The sequence below is a fragment of the Heptranchias perlo genome, chromosome 22, assembly GCF_035084215.1.
Source record: "Heptranchias perlo isolate sHepPer1 chromosome 22, sHepPer1.hap1, whole genome shotgun sequence".
NCBI lineage: Eukaryota > Metazoa > Chordata > Chondrichthyes > Hexanchiformes > Hexanchidae > Heptranchias > Heptranchias perlo.
In genome coordinates, this window is record NC_090346.1 from 15,385,142 (window position 1) to 15,409,080 (window position 23,939).

The 23,939-nt window shown below is 41.3% G+C and overlaps 2 protein-coding genes across 8 annotated transcripts in view; one reads left to right on the forward strand and one right to left on the reverse strand.

Moving 5' to 3' along the window:
- arhgap17a (Rho GTPase activating protein 17a) overlaps positions 1-2,705 on the reverse strand; it is a 108,290-nt gene extending 105,585 nt beyond the window's left edge. For 3 of the 5 annotated variants that reach the window (XM_068003005.1, XM_068003003.1, XM_068003006.1), the window contains exon 1: positions 2,246-2,704. In XM_068003005.1, the coding sequence (XP_067859106.1) occupies positions 2,246-2,298 (53 nt within the window). In that variant the 5' untranslated portion in view covers positions 2,299-2,704. Of the gene's footprint in view, positions 1-2,245 lie in introns of all 5 variants that reach the window. The other 2 variants (XM_068003008.1, XM_068003007.1) reach the window with 2 other exon arrangements.
- A 32-nt stretch (positions 2,706-2,737) lies between these two features.
- lcmt1 (leucine carboxyl methyltransferase 1) overlaps positions 2,738-23,939 on the forward strand; it is a 31,784-nt gene continuing 10,582 nt past the window's right edge. The window contains exons 1-8 of one of the 3 annotated variants that reach the window (XM_068003009.1): positions 2,738-2,932; positions 5,439-5,597; positions 8,406-8,506; positions 9,702-9,793; positions 11,777-11,898; positions 18,409-18,485; positions 22,348-22,409; positions 22,968-23,070. In XM_068003009.1, the coding sequence (XP_067859110.1) occupies positions 5,538-5,597; positions 8,406-8,506; positions 9,702-9,793; positions 11,777-11,898; positions 18,409-18,485; positions 22,348-22,409; positions 22,968-23,070 (617 nt within the window). In that variant the 5' untranslated portion in view covers positions 2,738-2,932; positions 5,439-5,537. Of the gene's footprint in view, positions 2,933-5,438; positions 5,598-7,752; positions 7,965-8,405; positions 8,507-9,701; positions 9,794-11,776; positions 11,899-18,408; positions 18,486-22,347; positions 22,410-22,967; positions 23,071-23,939 lie in introns of those variants that run through there. The other 2 variants (XM_068003011.1, XM_068003010.1) reach the window with 2 other exon arrangements.

A 23,939-nucleotide genomic window follows, 5' to 3' on the forward strand; every position in this document is an offset into this window, starting at 1 on the left:
GAATGCTGCAGAAAGGCAGATCTAATGACATGTTATCCAATACAAGATTCAAAAATTAAAAGCCAGTGCATGAGTATGGTGCAGATATTAAATCAGTTTAATGTAACCAAAAAAGGTTTGTACTGCATTTAACAATTCACATCTATAGTGCACCGAGTCCCTCACAGAGCACCCTCCACTATGTGGTTTATAACTGCCTTGCTGCTACAAAGCATGACAATCCTCCTGACCAAATAATGACTACCAACACAAGATTTGGTCTCAAATCACTAAGACTTGAACAACCCATCCAACACACAACCCATGGTTATAATTGGATTAAATCTGCTTGAGTCAAACTGAGACTAGAATGCGTAAAATTGGTGTGGAAGCACAGCACAGTGAGCAGATCTGTTGCCACCGAATTGTGTTTCCTCCACAGGCGGTTCCTGTTAACCAGTTATCTCCGCAAGCAGGTTCACTGTAACAATACAATTTAATGCTCCAGTAAAACATACCAAAATAGGTTCAACATAATCGCAGGTGCATACCACACTTAATAAAGCGAGTGACAAAAAAATGCCATATCAGACCCATTCAACTTTTACAATTCATAACTCTGATAAGACAGTTATCCCCACACAACTTTTCTGTTATTTCTCCCACCTCCCAACAATATGACCAAGAGACGGGGTTAGATGAAGTAGGGAGGGAGGTAGGAGGCTCATGTGGAGCATAAACGCGGGCATAGAACAGTTGGGCCGAATGACCTGCTTCATGCTGTAGTTTCGATGCAACTCGATGTAACAGAGGCCGGCCTCCTACAGGTCGACGATACATTTCAATTCTCAGTTCTGAAGATGATTATACGCTCAAAACATTAACTGTCTTCTCTTTCCAGCATTTTCTGTTTTTTAATTTCAGTTTATTTCCTTATTATTTTAATTCTTCAGTTGCGTAAACTAGAAGATAATAGAGCCAAGTAGTGTATCGTAGAAGTAACCGTGTACAATTTGCACTGCACTAACAGCAATGAAATAGGCACTGTTGAGAAATTCCAGATCATACAGAAATATCTGACATCACACTGAAATTCACCCAAGTTGTCTAAAAGGAATCGTCAGATTTCTATTTAAAGAGGGTGGTGTTTACTCTCAATTGTTACCGAAACGGTACAAAATCAATGACCAGTGGAAAGGAAATGAGGCAATAGGTGTTCAGGCAACCCCTTCCCACATCACTAATTTGGCAAGAAGAGCATCGACTCTCGCTAGGTCGCTGCAATGGATCAGAACCCAGGACGAAATAAACGAGGAGGAGTCTGGAGCTAGGAGGGGGTGGGGACTGTAGGAATATAGTCTGTTGCATGGGCCCGGATCTGTACGTGGGAGGTCCGTGGATCACTTCTTCCACTCGCGATGAGTCAGCGCAAAGATTAAATGGGCCGCAATGGGAAACGTTATATGTTTAATTCCACAGCCCCATCACTTAAGCATACGCGCAGCTTGGAGATAGATGTTCAAACCACTCGCTCACATTGTGCACTTCACAGCACGTGAGCGATTAGACATAAACCCAGTTCCGAGGACACTTCCGCCACTTTCCATAAAGTTACTGTTTTGCGATATTGCCGGACTCAGTGTCCGACCTTGCTTTGTGCACACTAGCGTCTGAAGGGTTCTCAGTAACGTGCATTGGTCAACACTTGTGACAGCTTTAAGCAACAAATAGATCACCTTAACAAAGACAACAGCGCCGAGCTACACGCGAGTGGCCAATCAGCTACTTTATTTAATGACGTGATTTGCATTGAAACCTACCGACACGATAATAGTTACCCAACACTTCATCTACCGTCACCTCATTGCTTTACATAAAGCCACAACATAATGTATGGAAAACTCTAACGCAGATAAGCCCCATCCTTAAAAACCCAAAAGGTTCTGCTGAAGCCCTGTGTCCTCCGCCCTCCGGAAGGGAACTTTGAGCCCTGAGATAAGAATGAAACTGGTGGACCGTGGCCACCTTGGTCTGAATGCCGTAGTTCAGTTCCAGCCGGCGCCCTCCCAAAACGCAGTGCAGAGCGACGGGACAAGCCAGCTGAAAGTTGTGGATGCGACTCCAACGAGCCCCAAAAGGAGTCGGAGAGTCAATCTTCTCCACAACCCCAACTTTCCGGCGAACCCTCAAACTTCTCCCTCCCATCGGGAGTTCCTGCTCCCGGTTCACCCCACCCGCCCTCGCATTCTCTCGGGACGGTACTCGCCTGCCGACAGTCTGGTTGGCGAGCTGCCGCATCCGATTGAACTGCTTCTTCATTGTTTCTCCTGGTCGGTTTCTTTTAAGTTCCGTCTTAAAATGAATTCAGTGAGCGTGTGTCTTGCAGCCCCAGGCCGCCGTGCGCACCATGGTCGCGGGGCTGTCAGTGTGCGGTCACTCGAGCTCCCGCCAGCTCTCTTTTATTTCCAATCGGATACAAGTAAATGCGGAGACTCCAACTCGGGCTCTGCTCGCCGATCGGATATTCTATAACTTTCGGCCTCTGCTCCCTCTCCAATGGGATACACTGTAGCCCTCGGGCTGGGCTGGGCTCGGCTCCGCTCTCTCTCCGGCGGGATACACTAAGCCCCGGGGGCTCCACTCTCTCTCCACTGCGATACTCTCAGCTCGCAGTCAGGGTGCACCGCCACCCAACCAAGGGCCAGCCGGAAGTTCCTCTACACCCCATTTCCGTTACCAGGGGGGCGGGTAAACAACAACAAAGCAAGACAGGAGGAGGGGACATTGGCTTTAACATCAAAGTCTTGTACTGGGGCCTAAAAGACACAGAAAAAGTCTAGTACTGGGGGTCAAAGTCCTTAGTCTATTCATGACATATATTCTGCTACAGAGTTAAGAGACCATCCATAGTTGTCAACATTTTCACAAGATTGTACAGAATGGAGATGATCAGGTAATGCTCCTTATGTGTATGTATTTGTGTGTATATATATTATTGTCATATTTTAATAATACTCATTTGGAAATTTTAAAAAACGAGGTCAGATCTGTACCCATGTGAAAAAGAGTGCAATTATGGATGATCCCTCATGATTAGCAGGAGTGAAAGTCGGTGGAGTAATCTAAGAGGTGTGTTTCATTACAACCGTACATCCCACAAGCGGAATGACATAATTTGTACTCCCCCTGACTAATCAAATGACTGCAGTTGCCTTTGTTTCTTGAGGCTGAGCATTCCTTGACTTTTTTTAACTTTTCATTCATGCTATAGCAATAAATTATCGACCAGATCAAGATGATGTCACCAATTCGACCATTAGAACACGAGAGTGTAGATTGTATTGCGAGTTTGGGACACCAATGATGATTAATGCAAAATGAGAGTGCTGAAACAGTTACTGGTGTGATTTAACAAAAATATGCATTCGTTTCACTGTTTCCATTACCGTCCACTGTAATTTATACAGGATATTTCAGGTCCCATTATGTAACATGATAAATATCCCAAGCAAGGTTCTGTTCAATGGCTAACTTCATTTGTCTTATCACATGATAATCCTATTCATAATACTTCTATTACATTGTAAAATAAAATGGATTGCAAAGACTACTTTTCTAGTTTTTCTAGCCCCCAAAATCAGTTGAAACTACACTGTGATGTTATTTTGTCATCATGCTTTACCTAAGGAAATTTCACTTATATTTCCATGTCTTGGGACGTTTTATTACGTTAAAGACACTTTTTAAGTGAAAGTTGTATTGTTTCTCCATACAAGTGTTATAAAGTGTAGTCATTTATATTTTAAATTACAATGATAAACATTTTCTGACATATTAGCCCTCTGTCAATCATCCCTAATTAGACCAGGTACTAAAGGAGCCTGTATTTGCCCCTGGCTGCCACCTCTTTTGACTTAATCACAGCACAGATGGTAATGAAGTGCTCTGTATTCAAGCACAGTTTGGCAACCTCCTACAGGCAAGACTTGGAATCAAGCAGTTTCAAGTCCTTTGGACAAAGGTGTTCTCAACACAAAGGTTCATTTGGTAGTTTACATCTGGTCATGATTCCATTTTTATCACCAATTGGTTGGCATCAACAGAATCCAATTATTCATGCACCACTTTCCTGATCAGCAATTTCAATTGTTCATATTAGGATTGGTTACAATTAACAAAATGGCTCACAATGGATATGCTGCGCTCTTCTTTAAAATCACCGATAGCTTCATTTACTGATTCAGTCCCCAGCTAAAGGTAATGCTAATTCCTTCAAGAGGCAAAAATACTGACCAATTTCAGGAAAAACTCTGGGAAATTCCTTTCCAATTGCCTAAGGCAATCAAACCAACTCCAGGGGACCATAATTATCCATTATGCATCACCAGATGTACTGAGTTAACCTTTCCATGTTTCTCTCCCCAGTATATCCCTATTTCTTTATTAACGCGGAACAGTTCATCACCAGAAAAACCATCTCCATTCATCAGGCTAGTCCCAAAGGACACAGACTCTTTATACCACTTCATCACTGATATTGCTACCTGCCAAAAATCCCCATGTATTAACTTTGAACATCACTCCATGATGTAGTTTATCTATTCCCTTGAAGATCTTAAACAAAACAATAAGAACACCTCTATACCAACTTTTTTTCTAATGTAAACAATTGAAATTGCTGATCAGGAAAGTGGCACATGAATAATTGGATTCTGTTGATGCCAACCAATTGGTGAAAGAAATTATCTTTAGTCTTTCCTCATAGCACTGGTCCCCAGTCCAAATTATCAACTTTGTTGTCCTCCTTTGTACTCGCTCTAAGGCCGGGATGTCCCCTGAGATACAGTACCCAGAACTGTGTGTAATACCAAGGTGGAGACACACCAGCGTTTTGTACAAGCTAGCTGTCAGTTTGGCTTAGTGGTAGCACTCTCACATTTGAGTCAGAAGGTTGTGAGTTCAAGTCCTAACTCCAGGACTTGAGCATATAATCTAAACTGATAGTTCAGTGCAGAACTGAGGGATGGCTTCATTGCTGGAGGCCCCATCTGCCTGTTGAGGTGGATCCTTGGTCATGGAAAAAAAGTTCAACAGAGTTGGTAGGCCTACCTGAAAGAGAATGGGCTTCAGGAGAGGTTCACCAAATGGATCAGCCTCCTCTACCCAAGCGCTGCATCCATAGTAAACACTAGCAGCTGAACTTCCCCATCCTTCACCCTCACCAGGTGAAGTCAGCAGGCATTCTACTCTCCCCCTGGCTGTAGTAGCACTCACAATAGAAACCATCAAAGCAAATATCCTAGAGAGCGATAGATTTCTAGATATTGAAAGCATCAAGGGATATGTGGATGGTGCAGGAAAATGGCATTGAGGTAGATCAGCTATGATCTTATTGAATTGCGGAGCAGGCTCGAGGGTCTGGATGGCCTACTCCTATTTCTTATGTTCTTATGTTCTAGAGATCACTGTGAAAGTCCTGAGCAGGCTTCATATACCTGGGGGTTAATATAATCTGAGTGCACCAAAAGTTCAACAAAGGCTACTTCTCTCAGGATGACATGGCCCGCTGGACATCCTCCAATATGAGTGAAGGAATGTTGGTATATCAACAGCTTAAGGTCCAAATATGTCTTACTATTTAGCAAAACATTATAATTTTTGCATACTTTTTTTTGTATGTTTTCATATGTGGGGGCAGAAAAATGGAAACAATCAAATAAATATAGGTGAAAATGTGAAGTCTACAGAAAAAGTCTGATTATGATCTGGAGCATTCTTATATATACCTGGTTAGAACTCCCTATCATTCATTGATCAATCTTCTGCAACATTAACATATAACAGTTGCCTTTTCTGCCATCTAATGGCACCAAATGGTATCACTTACAGTTACTACAAAAAGAAGCATATACAAAGTTTGGAGTAAAAGCATCTCTAACTCTATCGAAGCAGTTTCAACTACACTGGGGATGCCTGGTCCGGAAATGGAAAATCGTAATTGTTGCCTATGCTCTGTAGTATAGGTAACATGAACATTGATTCGTAACCAGCCAAAAAGGAAGGAACCAGAGGGTAGTCAGAAGCGGAGCTAGGTCAAAATAGAGGGATGTACTGAGTTATGTGCCCGAAGGGTGTGTACCCCTCTTGTTCCAGGCATTCATAAATGACCTCGATATACTGTCTCAGTCCATGTCAGTATAAGTTGCAGATAACGCTAAGGGGTCGGGGTAATGGATTCAGAGGAGGAAGCTCAGATCTTATAAAGAAAACTTAACATGGTATAAATATTTGCTGATCAGTGGCATGTTCTGAGCTAAACTAGATTCCCATTCTTTACTTAACAGTTTGACACTGCTCCCTTCACACTGGTCCACAACTTTCATTTATATAGCGTCTCTAAGATAGAAAAAAAATCCCAAGGCGATTTGTGGAGAAGAAAAGAACTTATACTGAGCCAAAGGAGAGATTACAAGGGAGAGGGTTGGTCAAAGAGATAGGTTTTAAGGAAGGTTTTGAAGAAGGAAAGGAAGAGAAGCTGAGGCAGGGAATTTCAGAGCATGGGGTCTAGGCTACTAAAGGCACAGTTGCAAATGGTGAGGTGGGGAATGAGGCAAGAGGATTGCAGAGTTTGGGGGGGGGAATTATAGAATTGGAGGAGGTTGCAGGGATAGAAAGACTTGCATTTATATAGCGCTTTTCACGCCTCAGAACATCCCAAAGTGCTTTACAGCCAATGAAGTACTTTTGAAATGTAGGGGGCAAGGTCATAGAGCGATTTAAACACAAAGATGAAACTTTTAATTACAATATACAAACTTCTTGAAGTAGTATTAAAATTGAACATAAAGGGCTAGCAACTTCGCCATGTGTTACATTTGTCCCATGGGTGAAATTCTGCACTCACTGTTCCCAGGGACAAGTGTAACACAGGGAGGAATACAAGTTAAAGCAGAAAATGCTGGAAATACTCAGCAAGTCAGTCAGCATCTGTGGAGAAAGGAACAGAGTTAACTTTTGAGGTCAAAGACCGTTATCGAGGAACAGCACTTCATCTTTCGTTTAGGCACTTTACAACCTTCTGGACTCAACATTGATTTAAATAACTTCAGATCATAACCACTGCTCCACTTTTTTTCAGACAGCAAGTGCTGGTAATGGTTGTAATGTTGCTATTTACAGCTCCACTAGACCCATCTTTTGTTTCTTTACTTGTCCCATTACCACCCTCCTTGTCTTGCACCATCATCCTTTTTTCATTTAATCACTCCTGTCCTCCACCCTAACATAGACCTTCCCTTTTGTTCCCTCCCTCTCCCCCCCCCCCCCCCTGGCTCTGTACTTGCTTGAAAACTGTTTAATCTTCAACTGTTTCCAGTTCTGACCAAGGGTCATCGACCTGAAACGTTAACTCTGTTCCATTCTCCACAGATGCTTCCTGACTTGCTGAGTATTTTCAGCACTTATTTCAGATTTCCAACATCCGCAATATTTTGCACAAGCTGCAAAGTCACGCACAGATCCGAAATTTCCAATGGGGACAGGCTAGAGTCAATTTCTATGTAACAAAGCGCGCTCTCTATCCTAATGCGCGTGCACTGCAACCGCACTCTTAGCCCTCGAGTGCGCGCTTTCAAAGCAACCCGGGAGGCGTGACTCGTGCCTTCCCCGGCTTCACGTTCTGCTCGTCACCCAATTAGTGCTGGCCAATGAGCTGATCCGATCATTTTGGCCCCGAGCGCCAATCGGGAGCTGTATTGCTGCGGTGTCAGAGGTAATAGCGTGACGTAGGCAGGAACCGCAGGTGTTGCTTTCCTGTGTCAGTAACAACAGCAAAAGTCCAAGGGAAGGAATGTCCGGATTAGCAGAGTGTCTGTGAGCACTCGGGATCCGCCAGTGCTGTACAGCCGTCAATGCACTTTATTGAGGATCCGACAGCAGCTTCAGGCGCATAATTCTAATTGAGTTTATGCTCCTCACCCAACAGAGTAACAGTTTTGCCCCTCAGAATAATTTCTGTGTAACATTCTATATTTAGTGTAACTGTGCAGTTTCATTGTAGTAATCTAACATATCTTGTAATCTCAGTGTAACAGCAGGAATCTAACCTCCAGTGCAACTAATTTATCAATATAGCCTCTATGTATATATAAACTATAATCTTTGTAACAAAGCAACTTTCAAATGTTTTAATTTAAACTATAGGTACAAGTAATTGTAAGGAAATGCAACATTTTATATTTTTAAGATCTAAGTATGAGTAATAGGAAAATAGTATATGTTAAATGATATCACTGGGAAATAGTTTGAGAAATAAGATGGCACCATAGTCAATTTTTATGACTTTGTGGGAGCTGGGAATGAGTTTGTGGAAGGTAGGAATACTCTTTTCAAAAATAATAGTGGTACAATATTTCCTACCCCCACAGTGTGAGAATCTAATGGCTACCAACCATTCTTTCACTGGGTCCGATGACACAGCAGATGAAGCAGTCCGCTCCACGTGTGATGATGCAACAGTTTGTAAAAGGTAGGAATGGCAAAGCTATTGGAGGAATGGGACAGGCTGTATATGAAAAACGTCTGGAGTGTGATGGTGTATTATTCCTTTGTGAGCAACGTGGTGTAGGTTGATATTCTACACGTAGTGAGCTTCTAAACATCAGTAGTGTCACACCGTTAGGCTGAACAGAGATCAGCCACTTCCTATTGGGAAAGAAAATTGGAGAGTTGTTCATCTGAGAAGGCTAGCAGCTGATTCTGTCAACCATGCAATAGCGTTTGGCATAAGAAGAAATAAAATTATTGCCCAAAGCTGAGTTGAAAAACTAATGTTTAGAAGCTTTGATATAAATTCAAAGATGTAGTTTGCAAATCTGTTCATTACAGTCACTTGTTTGTACCCAACATAACACCGTCTGTTTAAGCAGGATTACAATTTTCTCCCATTCCTATCTACAGTAGGAATTGCAGAAGTTCAGTATGCTGGTGCTTTCCTAGTAAAGCTATTTGCTTAGTCACCCTGTTAATACTACAGTAGCAGAGGCTGGGTATTCTGCGGCGAGTGACTCACCTCCTGACTCCCCGAAGCCTTTCCACCATCTTCAAGGCACAATTCAGGAGTGTGATGGAATACTCTCCACTTGCCTGGATGAGTGCAGCTCCAACAACACTCAAGAAGCTCGACACCATCCAAGATAAAGCAGCCCGCTTGATTGGCACCCCATCCACCACCCTAAACATTCACTCCCTTCACCACCGGCGCACTGTGGCTGCAGTGTGCACCATCCACAGGATGCACTGCAGCAACTCGCCAAGGCTTCTTCGACAGCACCTCCCAAACCCGCGACCTCTACCACCTAGAAGGACAAGAACAGCAGGCGCATGGGAACAACACCACCTGCACGTTCCCCTCCAAGTCACACACCATCCCGACTTGGAAATATATCGCCGTTCCTTCATTGTCGCTGGGTCAAAATCCTGGAACTCCCTTCCTAACAGCACTGTGGGAGAACCGTCACCACACGGACTGCAGCGGTTCAAGAAGGTGGCTCACCACCACCTTCTCAAGGGCAATTAGGGATGGGCAATAAATGCCGGCCTTGCCAGCGACGCCCACATCCCGTGAACGAATAAAAAAAAAAGAATCTACAACACATGTCAACTTGCTGTTAGTTCAACTTCAGAGGAGTTTCTCATTGATGTTTATCTCTTCTGTTTGGCAGGTTTGCAGTGAGTATGAACTACTGGAAGGACCCATACATACAGTATTTTATAAAACAGCCAAATGAAAGGAAAGCTCCTGAAATCAACAGAGGTAATTCCCTGCATCTTTGCTTGCCCCTTTCTTCTCTTCATATGTTTTTCTAATATGTTCCCCATCTCATTTGAAGGACTGACTTCTTGCTCTGGTTCCATGGGCACAGCATCTTTCCTAAGTGGCCGTTTTTTATGTGTGAGCCAAGACAATAAGTGTCTGTGTTCAGCTGTGGACAGCATCACAGCCAAACCCAATTCTGTCCTCATCAATATCCACACATGCCCACTTTTCAGAACAGGTTACTGGATAGTGATCAGGAGTGGGAACGCTGGTCGATTTTTGTTCTTCCTTACCCAGAGACGTTGAGGCCAAATATAGCGTCCCTACCACCATTCAACTGAAATAAGCTAACCTAGCACAGAACTAGACCCTTTGTGGTCTATGTGGCTCGGGCTCACTGGATAAAGGCACTGAACCAGCAGGGGAGCCCTAACTGTTTACTGTTCATAAATAATAAAAATACACATTCTCTTAGATTTGATGCTAAGGAGTGGGACAGTGAGGTTAAGGTACCATGGAGGGAGAGCACTTTGAGCAGTATTTGACAAAGTGAAAGAATCTATTTGTGATGTTGACATTCATGTAGTGGTCAGATTTGGGTATTTATTCAAATAACAATAGCCAAGCACCCTTTTCCTGACCAATTTTCTTGAGTAATATTTTGAATCGATTTAGAGACAGACTGAAAGCTGTTGCATTATTACGCCACCAAGTGGCACAGAGGTAGATGTATCTCATGCATGTATCACAAGCATAGAACCTTGTTGCTTTTACCACACATTATTTGCTTTAGCTAAATCCTTCTGCTATACTTTTATGCCTTGATTTGTGTGTTTCAAATTTTCTGTGCTCCCCTCCTGAAGATGCTGACTTCTTGTTCAGGTACAGTTCCAGGGGTACTGGTAGCCTCCAGCACCTCACCCCTGTGGGCATTATTCATTTATGAGCCTAGACAGTGAGTGTCAGCAGACTGACTGCATCACAAGGCAGCCTCATCTTGTCCTCACAAAAAAATATATACTTTCCAGCAAGGTTGCTGGATAGTGATCAGCGGTAGGAACCCCAGCCTATTTTCCCCTTCCTAAATTAAATGGCACAGGGCTGATTGTCCACATGGCTGCGATCAGCTAATTTAACACAGACTAGGGATTGAAATTCAGATCCTCCTGTACTCCGTAGTTCAGCAATTCACCAGATAAACTTGCTGAGCTTTCGGAGGAACCCTTTTTAATGCTCCTTCTCTCCAAAGCTGTTCTGCTGAATATAGGCACGCCTCCTTCATCTGGGGGATGGGACAGTCTTGATATCTATGATGGCTGGCTCAGTGCCTCTCATTTTTACTTTTGCTTCCTAGGGGATAGTGCTTGGCCTCTATGCTGAATCTTTCCTTGAGGGCATTACTGAGGTTAAGAGCGCAACATGCGAGGAGTCCATGCACAACCCAGTGCATTACACTTCATGCATTAATATATTTTAATTGTACTGGGAAAACAAAAAGTTTTCATACATTGTTTAATAGTAAGCCTGAATTTTATTTTGTTCGTGTGTTTTGTTTCCTTCAATTCCACCCCCCCCCCCCCCCACCACCATCCTCACCGATTCTTGTGGGAGTACAATTCTACACATGATGGTAGGCCTCTGCTATCTCGCCCAAGTGGCATGCCTTCACATGTAAGCCTAAACGGTAAGTATCAGCTGCTATTTGACCACGGAATGTAGCAGTCGAGCCTAACCTGCTCCTCATCCATGTTCACCCACGCACTTTCCAGGAGAACCCTAGCTGATTTTCTCTGTCTCTAGCCCAAGGGCACTTAGGCCAGTTGAAGCACTGGAAATGCTGCCCTGCCTAAGATCAGCTAAACCAGCACAAATTGTGACTCAAATCTGAGATCTTTCTGGTCTGCATTAGGTAGTGTATTTATCCACTAAGTCATGGGGTAAGCTTTGAGTCATCGTTAATGGTGCTGTTTTTCTTTGTAGGTTATTATGCCCGTGTAAAGGCAGTGAATATATTGCTGGATGCTTTTATAAAGAAAACCAGTTGTAATTGTCAGGTTATAAACCTTGGTGCCGGCCTGGACACAACATTCTGGAGACTCAAGGTAATATTGGCTTGTAATACTGTACAATGGTAAAACAGTCACTTTTATGATTTGGACAAAAATATGTCAGCCCTGCTCACAATTACTGGCTCTATAGTTTCCAGAGGTGAAGTTACAGAGCCAGCTACAGACATTCCTATCAGAATTTATATTAAATTATTATTCAGGACACATGCCTAATTTAAATAGATACTATACTAACTACTTACACAAGGCACTGTGTTTTATGGTACAGGTACAGAGAGACCTGTGCTTTACACAAATACTGTACCAGGTACTAACATAACATAGGAACATGTCACTATTTATGTAGATATTGTATCGCGTATTAACAGAAGGCACTGTCCTTTACACAGATACCATATGAAGTACTAATAAAAGGCACTCTGCTTTACACAGATATTATACAAAGTACTAACAGAAAGTACTTTCTTGCTTTAATTATATAGGTACTGTACCAGTTACAAACAGACCCCATTGTGCTTTATTTATGTAGGTACTGCACCAGATATAAATTGATATTTGCTGCAAGGTGATTGAATTTTCTGTTCTTAAAAAAGATTTCAGTTCCACTGTGCGTAGCTCTCTGCCCACCTGGACCTGCTTCCTATGCTAGAAATATGACTTAGCCCTATTGGAAAGGTCAGCCAAATTTGTCAATCTTTCTAGAACTGGTTTAGAGAATGTTGGGATTTTCTGGACCCTTAGTGTATAATCCATCATTATGTTTGAGTTTCAGCAGCTTGGTTTGGAGACATCTACACGTAGAGTTTCCGTTTGCCTGAGGTTGGCAGACTTGAGGCTTAGGGGATTCCAAATGTGTGCAGGGCTACTGGAGTTTAAGCAGTTAAAACAGAAGTACAGAACTCTGATGAGCGTCCTGCTTGTCCAGCTAGGAGCACCCTACCCATTAGCATTCAGGGTTATCTGGAGTTGAGTGGGGAGAATCCCAGGCCTCGGTAATAGGCCTACCCTTCCAGGTTCCATTAGCGCGCTAGACTCGCTGGTCAGTCATCCGTTTCCTGGGGTATTGTTAATTTGCCTCATTCAGGTATTGGATCATCGAGCCTGGCACGGAGAGGGGTTGACTTATTTCCGAATTTCCATTGCCAACCATGTCATTACATTCCCAGCCCGTCCCCCAAGGATAGTCAGCAGTTGGTCATTCGAAAACTCAGAAGCACAGGTTTGAGGCCTAATACATGGAGAGTGGATGGTTTGTCTGTAAAACCAGTACATCCGTACAGAGCAAGACCTGAATGAGTAATATTAATCCGTCAGTGGAGTTGGACGTCACATTGTTCCAAAATGAAGGAACTGGCCAATGTTCTGGTTGTTGTACTGCGTCCATAAACTAAGTAAATATGCAAAGTACAGTGTATTGGTTTAATGAAATACAGGTTGGAGAGAGAGATTTAGTGCCACTGTTCAAATTGTCTTGTTAACTCTGGCAGCTAGGCTCACGTTGGGAGAGGAGAATAGTGTCTCTAGCAACAGGACTTCTCTTTTTGGGAGAGGGAAGATAGTAGCTATTAGCTGAACTCTCATTGGGAAGGGGAGGACAATATATCCTAGATGGGCTCCCACCAAGAGACCTAATAATTTTCGGGGCAAAATCAATAATTTGAAACCCTGTATTAATTTTCTGAAGCTATACATTAAAACTAATTTTCTGTTCAAAAGATTCAAGCACAGAAAAAGGAAGTTCAGCAATAGTAAATATCAGTTATGAGAGAGTAATTTCAAACAATTTTTTATGCAGCAAAATATGTCCTAAAACTAGGCTTGGATCTTAAACAAACTCGCAATCAGAGTCAACAGTTTTGTAACCCCTGAGGGGTTGTACAAGATTATGCATGTACTAATTTGAATGCTTAGACATAAATAGTGGTTATAAATAATTGCATAGTGTATGAACACATTAAACTGTTACCTCCCACATAGGTAAAATCACAATTCAGATCCTTTTCTGTCAACCTTCCTGATGTCAGCAAGCTAGCCCTCCCTCCTGTTCTATTAAAAATATATATATTTTTAAAGGTTTTTCGCTAATTAATTTTATTTTCTATCTATTTCTTCTTCCTACAGTTTCCATACACCAAACACTATATCCAGCTGAGAGGACAGGCTGGGGACCTGCTCCCAGGCTGTTGGGAAGTGTTTGGACTGTACTTGTGGCCTCCCCATGGCAGTACGGTTGAGAACTCACTATGTGAGAAATTTCAGACAGAAATCCCAATGTCCCACCAATCTGGCACACCAGAACATTGTCATTTCACCCCAAAAAAAAACTTATTTGTCAAATGGGGAAAAAAATGAGGGACCCTTCCCTTTCTAATTTTTAGAAAAATGTTGGAAACAAGTAGAAAAAAAATCCTATGAAACTAGATATCTCTAATAGAAAAATATGTGTAGCAAAAACTAAAGGACAATCATAAGTGGTTTTTTAAACTAAATATGCCTGATTTTATTCTCTGGCAATGCTCGTGGTGAGTTGGAACATACACTGTTTGTATAACAGCAGGAGACGTTATCAACAAAATATGATTGGGCACTTAGATGATTTATAATAGAAGCTCCCTATGTAAACTTGTCATGCTGTAATTACACCCTCTCCCAGTGGAGGTATTGTAGTGCCGCCAGTGGCAGGAGAGCATAATTATAGTGTGACAAGTTTACAAAGGCAACTTCCATCACAAATACGGACATGGCAATTTATACTGACAATCTAAAGATAAGGGTGGAATGTATGACTATCGATTTGGGATTGAATTATGCCTGCTTTCCCTGTTCTAATCCCCTGCCCTCTAACCCCTCTTTGCCTTAAGAATGGACTTGGTCTTGACTCCCTTTGTGCAATGCCATGGCAAATTCACTAATATATGTACTGGTCAAACTCCTGTGTCATTGCATGTGGGGATTCAAGACCAGATGTAGTGATAAGGTTGAGCATGGGGCTAATTGGACCCAGGAGGGAGGAAGGTGAGGAAATGGGGAGAGCAAGGGAGAGGGATAGGGGCAGATGGGAAGAGGAGAGGAGAGGAAAGAACAAGGAGGATAGATGGAGAGAGAAGGAGGATAGATGGAGAGAGCAGCGGGAATAGGAGGCAGCCAGGAGGAGCAGAAGAGGGTAGAGGATAGTAGGGAAAGGGTTTTTTTTTTGATGATTTTATATAGCTTGTAGTAATGATTGAGCTATAAGCTATATTATGTCAGAGGTTATGAAATGTTGGCGAGTGCTAATCACTACAAATGAAACCTGAATATAATCCGTGACTGTAATCTCCTATGATTGTAAAGCTTACATACTTCCAACGGTTCATTACACAGTCTTACTGATACAGCTAAAAGCTTTTTAGAAACTACTTTTTAGTCATAGAGTAGTGATAATGGGGGACTTCAATTATCCTAATATAGACTGGGATAGTAACAGTGTAAAGGGCAGAGAGGGGGAAGAATTTCTGAAGTGTGTTCAAGAGAACTTTCTTGATCAGTATGTTTCTGGCCCAACGAGGAAGGAGGCATTGCTGGATCTGGTTCTGGGGAATGAGGTGGGTAAAGTGGAGCAAGTGTCAATGGGGGAACATTTAGGGAACAGTGATCATAGTATCATAAGGTTTAGATTAGCTATGGAAAAGGACAAGGAGCACTCTAGAGTAAAAATACTTAATTGAAGGAGGGCCAATTTCAGTGTGTTGAGGATGGATCTGGCCCGCATAAATTGGAATCAAAGATTGGCAGGCAAAACTGTAATCGAACAATGGGCGGCCTTTAAGCAGGAAATGGATCGGGTACAGTCTAGGTACATTCCCATGAGGGAAAGGTAGGGCAACCGAAGCCAGAGCTCCCTGGATGACGGAAGAGATAGAGAAAGGGGACGTGTGACAGATATCAGGTTGCTAATACAAGTAAGAACCAGGCTGAATATAGAAAGTTCAGAGGGGAAGTGAAAAAGGAAATAAGAGGGGCAAAGAGTATGAGAATAGACTAGCAATTAACATAAAAGGGAATCCAAAAGTCTTCTATAGGCATATAAATAGTAAATGGGTGGTAAAAGTAGGGTTGGGCTGATTAGGGACCAAAAAAGAGACCTATGCATGGAGGCAGAGGGCATGGCCGAGGTACTAAATGAGTATTTTGCATGTGTCTTTACCAAGGAAGAAGATGCTGCCAAAGTAAAAGAGGAGGTAATTGATGTATTGGATGGGCTAAAAATTGATAGAGGAGGTACTGGAAAGGTTGGCTGTAATTAAAGTAGATAAGTCACCAGGTCTGGATGGGATGCATCCTAGGTTGCTGAGGGTAGAAATTGTGGAGGTACTAGCCATAATCCCCCAATCATCCTTAGATACGGGGATGTTGCAAGAGGACTGGAGAATTGCAAATCATAGAATAGTTACAGCACGGAAGGAGGCCATTTGGCCATCGACTCCGTGCTGGCTCTCTGCAAGAGCAATCCAGCTAGTCCCACACCCCCGCCTTTTCCCCGTACCCCTGGAAATTTTTTCCCTTCAAGTACTTATCCAATTCCCCTTTGAAAGCCACAATTGAATCTGCCTCCACCACCCCTTCGGGCAGTGCATTCCAGATCATAACCATTCACTGTGTAAAAAGTTTTTCCTGTTGCCTTTGGTTCTTTTGCCAATCACCTTAAATCTATGTCCTCTGGTTCTTGACCTTTCTGCTAATGGGAACAGTTTCTCTCTACCTACTCTATCTAGATCTTTCATGATTTTGAATACCTCTATCAAATCTCCTCTTAACCTTCACTGCTCTAAGGAGAACAACCTCAGCTTCTCCAGTCTATCCATATAACTGAAGTTACAGCCTTGTCAAAAAAGGGTGTAAGGATAAACCCAGCAACTACAGGCTAGTCAGTTTAACCTCAGTGGTAGGGAAACTTTTAGAAACGATAATCTGGGACAAAATTTAACAGTCACTTGGACAAGTGTGGATTAATTAAGGAAAGCCAGCACGGATTTGTTAAAGGCAAATCATGCTTAACTAACTTGATTGAATTTTTTGATGAGGTAACAGAGAGTGTTGATGTTGTGTATATGGACTTGCAAAAGGTGTTGATAAAGTGCCACCTAATAGGCTTGTCAGCAAAGTTGAAGCCCATGGAATAAAAGAGGCAGTGGCAGCATAGATATGATATGATCTAAGTGACAGGAAACAGAGTGTAGTGGTGAACGGTTGTTTTTCAGGCTGGAGGAAGGTATACAGTGGTGCTCCCCAGGGGCCGGTACTAGGACCACTACTTTTCTTGATAAATACTAATGACTTTGACTTGGGTGTACAATTTTAAAATTTGCAGATGACACAAAACTTGGAAGGGTAGTGAACAGTGAGGAGGATAATGATAGACTTCAAGAGGACGTAGACAGGCTGGTGGAATGGGCGGACATGTGGCAAATGAAATTTAACACAGACAAGTGCAAAGTGATACATTTTGGTAGGAAGATTGAGGAGAGGCATTATAAACTAAAGGTTACAATTCTAAAGTGGGTGCAGGAACAAAGAGACCTGGGGCTATATGTGCACAAATCGTTGAAGGTGGCAGGGCAGGTTGAGAAAATGCTTTTTAAAAAAAAGCATACAGGATCCTGGGCTTTATAAATAGAGGCATTGAGTACAAAAGCAAGGAAGTTATGATGAACCTTTATAAAACACTAATTTGGCCTCAACTGGAGTATTGTGTCCCATTCTGAAGGATGTGAAGGCCTTAGAGAGGGTGCAGAAGACATTTACTAGAATGGTTCCAGGGATGAAGGCCTTTAGTTATGTGGATAGACTGGAGAAGCTGGGGTTGTTCTCCTTAGAGCAGAGAAGGTTGAGAGGAGATTTGATAGAGGTGCTCAAAATCATGAGGGGTATAGACAGAGTAGATAGAAAGAAACTGTTCCCATCAAGAACCAGAGAACACAGATTTATGATTGTCAAAAGATCCAAAGGCGACATGAGGAAAAACTTTTTTAGGCAGCAAGTGGTTATGATCTGGAATACGCTGCCTGAGGGGGTGGTGGAGGCAGATTCAATCGGGAATTGGATAAGCACTTGAAGGGAAAAAATTTGCAGGGCTACAGGGACAGGGTGGGGGAGTGGGACTAGCTGGATTGCTCTTGCACAAAGCTGGCATGGCTCGATGGGCCGAATGGCCTCCTTCTGTGCAGTAACCATTCTATGAATCTAGAATTGTAATTGTCTCAATAATGATTATCGGCACCACCAATGAGATGACTTCCTGAAGAATAGAGATTCATGGGAATAATACTATAAATGGATTTACTGGTACCGTGGTCACTAAGAACAATACCCACTTAAAATTAATACTGATTCTTTCTTTAAGAATGCTATTTTTTCTATTTCCTGGATTAAAAGTGGACTTCTTGCACATATGCACAGATTTAAATTCTTGCACAGATTACTCTGGAAATTCTTGAAGTAAAGCTATTCAAACTATTTCCCATTATTAAATTTCTTTTTACCTGGCATAATTTTTTTTCCCAGGATCAAAACATGCTTCCAAAAAAATACTTTGAAGTCGACTTTCCAATGATTGTCATGAGAAAAATACACTTGATCAAGTAAGTTCCTTTTGATTATTAGATCACCAGCTTCATTTACAATTTCAAATTTCTTCAAGGGGAGGGGGTAGGACAGAGGAATTGGCACAGCATAACAATGTATTAATGTGATGTGCCATGGAGTGGTGCAACTTGGTTCTCCTCTTCCCAGCGGTAGAGGGTGAGATATAATTAGAACTCGGTGTGCAGATATAATTCAGTCTCCATTTTAAAGTCATACATTCTGTCCTTTTTATATTTCTATTATAAATTCCTATGTCCACATTTAGAATGGAAACTGTCTATGTCAACTTGTTGGCTGTAATTACATGCTTCCACCAGCAGTAGTACTGCAGTGTCCCCAATGGAGAGTGGGTGCCATTATAGTGTGACAAGTTTATACAGGCAGTTTCCATTATATGTTGAACATTGGAATTCATAATGGAAAATGTTGACAGGAGATGCAAGCTGATGTAAGATTTTTAATATACAAATATAATTGGGCCCAACTCTGGAATTTGGGAGACACCACTATTTACATCTCTCCAGTCTGAAAAACATCTGTTAATCACTACTCTGTTTTCTAATCTTGAATCAACTTCATATCCATACTACCACACTCCCTTTAATACCATGTACCTTAATTTTATCAACAAGCCTCCACGTGGCACCTTATCAAACATCTTTTGAAAATCTACGTACACAGCATCTACCTCATTTCCTCAAACAACTGTACTAAATTTGTCAAGACACTGACTTGCTGTTTACAAATCCATACTGGCTGCCCTTAATTAACCCATGTATTTGTAAGTGAGAAATAATTTTATTCCATATTGTAGCCTCTAGGAGGCCCACTATCAATGTTAGGCTAATTAGTCTGTGGTTACCTGGTTTATCATTTCTCCTTTTGAACAGAGGTATCATATTGGTAACCCCTGACACAACTTCCATATCCAAAGAAAGATTGTGGTCAGAGCTTTTTGGACAGGTTTCAAGATTTTTGATCTTTTATTTTTTCACAGAAAAAGGCTTTTGGGAATAAGTTGTGTTCAAGTGTTGAATTTGAAAACAAAGTGAATTTGCACATGTTTTTAAAAAAAACAGCAGGCTGCAGGCACTGAAGATTGGTATTCAAGGCAGATGACCCAATTTGTAGAATGTCACAGCTCAGTCTGTTTTAAACTGATATAAATGTCAGTTGTAGTGAAGGACAAATTACAGTATCAAGAACTACACTTGGACATAGCTACTATATTTTGACCGAGATTAGTTACATTACAGGGACTACACAGTGCACAGGTACTGTATCTAAGCCTAGGCACAGTGTTGTGCAAAACAATGCAAGAGCAGTACTGAGGCAGCATGTACATGTATAGATAGAAGGCCTGATCATCATTATAAAAGAACAGAAAAACAATAGCCTTGAACTGAGAAGAGGGAGGGTGAAAACATAGTTTAAATTTTACTGCTTTACGCAGAGGGTGGTCAGTGTATAGAATGGACTTCCAAGGGAGGCAGTGGGGGCTAATTTGTACATTAAATTCTAGAGAACTTTGCATATACCTGACAAATTTGTTAACTGTGGTATGAGAGGTATTACAGAATATGATATTTCATAGACACTGGGACCAGCCACGTGGACTGCAGTGGTCTTTCTTTCCTGTACATTGTTGCGTTCCAGCAGCTAGCCTAGAAGTCATAGTCCTTGCACAGTGTTATCTGCACTTCTGCAGCAGGCATATTTTCTCTGAGCATTCGTATGTGTCGTGACTCATCCAGTAGTTCTTTAGTTTCCCATATCCAATGTAGCCTTCGGTCTTGAATGTCATGTTGCTGGTTGTTGAGTACAGGGTGAAAGCTTGTTGCGCTCAACAGCGGCATTACTTGATTGTATGTGTATAAATATAATAAAATAAAGCCAAAGTTTAAAATTATTATAATACAACAAGTGCACTGCGCAGAGGGAAATCAGATGATCCCAGTGCTGCACAGCTGGGTGCTGTCACTCACTTTTTGGAACCAGCTCCTTCAGTTGCAACATAATTTGAATTTTGGGGCTACATCTCTCTGGTGTATGGCTGTTCTATGTGATTACAATTCCTTTGCTTATTAATCAGTGAGAAAAGCTGAAAACAAAATAGTTATGACTTGTAGCTGGCAGCAAGCCTGCCCCCAAGGCCCATGTAAATCAGACAGTGAGTGGGGCGGGGCAAAATTATTTACATTATTGGGGGTACATTGCCAAGTTTAGAGCATATATATCGAAGAGACTGATTACATTAGAGCTAATTTACTTAGTTAATTTATTATTTCATTACAGTTAAACCACCAAATCCTAAGGTTATTAAAGGTTCTTTAGGCAAACAAGCATCATTCTTACCAGTAGAATTTGCGATTGTCAGCATAGATAAAGTACAAACAAATCAAAATACCAAGATGTTTCTACCAGATGAGATACAGTCTAGCATCTTCAGGGAAAGATGTAAGGAAATATCAACACTGATGCTCCATACAAAAAGTGTCTTGCATGATCTGTTTTTCAAAAATAGTGAGATATGAATCAAAGATTGAACACCAGTTAGTTTAACATCAATAGTGGGAAACATAGAAAATAGGAGCAAGAGTAGGCCATTCGGCCCTGCTCCGCCATTCAAAATGATTTTGGCTGATCGTCTAACTCAGTACCCTGTTCCTGCTTTTTCCCCATATCCCTTGATCCCTTCAGCATTAAGAAATATATCTATCTCCTTGATCCTCCCCACTCAACTCTCTTTCTTAGTCACATACTAGGTAACGTCGTCAATGGTTTCCTTTCCTCGGGCAATGGCCCTCTCCCTTTCAAAGCCACCATCATCACATCCAGCCTCCTTTTTTAAAAAAAACACTCTCTTGATCCATCTGTCCTGACTAATTATTGCTCTATTTCAATCTCCTTTTTCTCTGCAAAGCCCTTGAACATATTATCTCCCAGTACTTTAATCCTCCTGGATTCATCTCCCAACATTTAACACAGTTGATCATGCCATTCCCCACCAAAGAATTGTATCATTTGGCTAGCTAAATTCTACTAATACATTCTGAAAAATTGTGCACACTGCAAATGCCCAGACTGCAAAATCTGTTTTCAGCTAATAGTCTTCTGATCAAAACTATCAAGTCTAAACCTGGGTTTTTTGGAGGAACTGAAGCATTAATAAAGGTATTAAGGGACATAAAAGGCAATTCAATAGATAAACGTAATTGAGTTATTGTAGAGTGTGTTTTTTCATTTTGTTTAAAACCATACTTTGGACATTAGAAATTTTAGTTATTGAGGGAAAAATGAAATTTTTTTTTTCAAAAAGCATTTTCAGTGACTTAATTGGTCAATTAACAAAATACAATGATGAAATCTTTATATAGGATTTTCCATTATAAATGTTTACATATAGATTTCCCATTATAAATATTTGCATAGGAAGTTTACATTCTAAATGTTGATACAAGTGTTACAGGAAGTAACGTTTGTGCCTGGAAGTGCACACTATATGATTTTCATTATACAGATGTCATATAAATAAATACAGTTACTGACACCTAAATGGAAATGAATTTCCATGAATGGAAAGCAGGAAGCTTTTTCAGTTTGCAGTATAATTAGATTCAGGCAAGTCATTTCAATTCCGAATAACTACAAAGATTTGGGTTATCTTTACTAAGGATCTGCTTTGTTATATTCAGTAACATTTGTGTGAATGATGCTGTTAATTTTATTAAATTGGTCTTTTAATGTTTATATATGAGTGATTTACCATTGTTGAAATTCCTCCTTTTTCTCTAAAACAGTTAAAAACGTCATAAGATTGCTGATAAACAACACGTAACTATTTGCTCTTTCCTGCAGAACAAAGCCTCCATTGTCAAAGCCAATTATAGAAACACATTCGAGTAGTAGCCTGCTGATAGGTGAGATAGAAAAATTATACAGATGTATCTTTATCTTTTTCAAAATTTACAGGGGCTTATGAAGCAAAGCATTGATTGAAATGGACTGATCTTTGGTCCGATGATGACATAATTTCTCCTTGAGCTCAACTGGGCTAATGAATCGTGCATCTCAAGTGCACCTAACCTTTTGAGAGCCGCATCTCAAGCCCACAAAGTCTGATGAGTTATGTACCTCAAGTATGGCCAGCTTGATGAGTTACGTACCCTTAGCATGCATAGCCTGATAAATGGTATTCCTTGATCATGTCGTGCTTGATGGGTGCCACATTTCCAGCGTGCCTAGCTTAATAAGGCAAGTACCTTGAATTGGACAAGTCAGATGGGTAGGAAAACGAGAGGAACCTCCAATATTCTTGTGACTTCTTCAGTCTGGTAAAGTACTGAAAAGGAGTAATCTCCCAACCCTTTCATTTCGAGAACAGTGTAGTTCAAATTAATTTGCATTTTAATTTGTTTTAAAACTGTAAACCATAACACAGAATTTCACTTAAAAACATTTTTTTGCACATTTGCTAGATGGCTATAGCATGGACTCCGATCGTTACACCATTATTGGGCAAGATCTCCGTGACATGCCCATGTTCATGGAAAGATTGAAAAAATTTGGCCTGAATACAAAGTAAGTTTGCTCTTCTGAGGTTGTCTTTATTGTCTTTAAACTCCATTTGAATCTCTCTAGTCACATTTCCGCCCCACCACAGCAATGAAATAACCTTAACCAAAGTCATGAATGACATTCGTGACTATCTTTCCCGCAACTCCATGTTTGAATCTCTCCAAACAGGTTTTCACCACGTCACAGCACTGAAGCAACCTTAACTGGGTTTGATCTAGTAACCATTACTGAGAAGTGGTTGCAGGGTGACCAAGGTTGGGAACTAAATATTCCAGGGTACTTGACTTTTAGAAAAGACAGGTAAAATGGAAAAGGAGAGGGGGGGGGATAGCCCTGATAATAAAGGATGAGATAAAGGCAATAATGAGAAAGGATCCTGGATCAGAAAATCAGGAAGTAGAATCAGTATGGGTGAAGCTAAGAAATAACAAGGCGCAGAAAACACTGGTGGAGTAGTTTTTCGGCCCCCTAACAGTAGTTATAGTGTTGGACAGAGTATAATCAGGAAATTAAAGGAGCATGTAACATGGGTAATGCAATAATCGTGCGGAACTTTAACCTTCATAAAGACTGGGCAAACCAAATTTGCAAAAGTAGTTTAGAGGACGAGTTCATGGAATACGTTCGAGACAGTTTTCTAGAACAATATGTTGAGGAACCAACTAGGGAGCCAGCTATTTTACATCTCGTATTGTGTTATGAGACAGTGTTAATTAGTAATCTTATAGTTAAGGATCCTCTGGGGGAAGAGTGATCATAACATGATAGAATTTCATATTGAGTTTGAGCGTGAGGTAGTTAAGTGCGAATCTAGGGTTTTAAATTTAAACAAAGCCAATTATATAGGTATGAGGGACGAGTTGGCTAAGGTA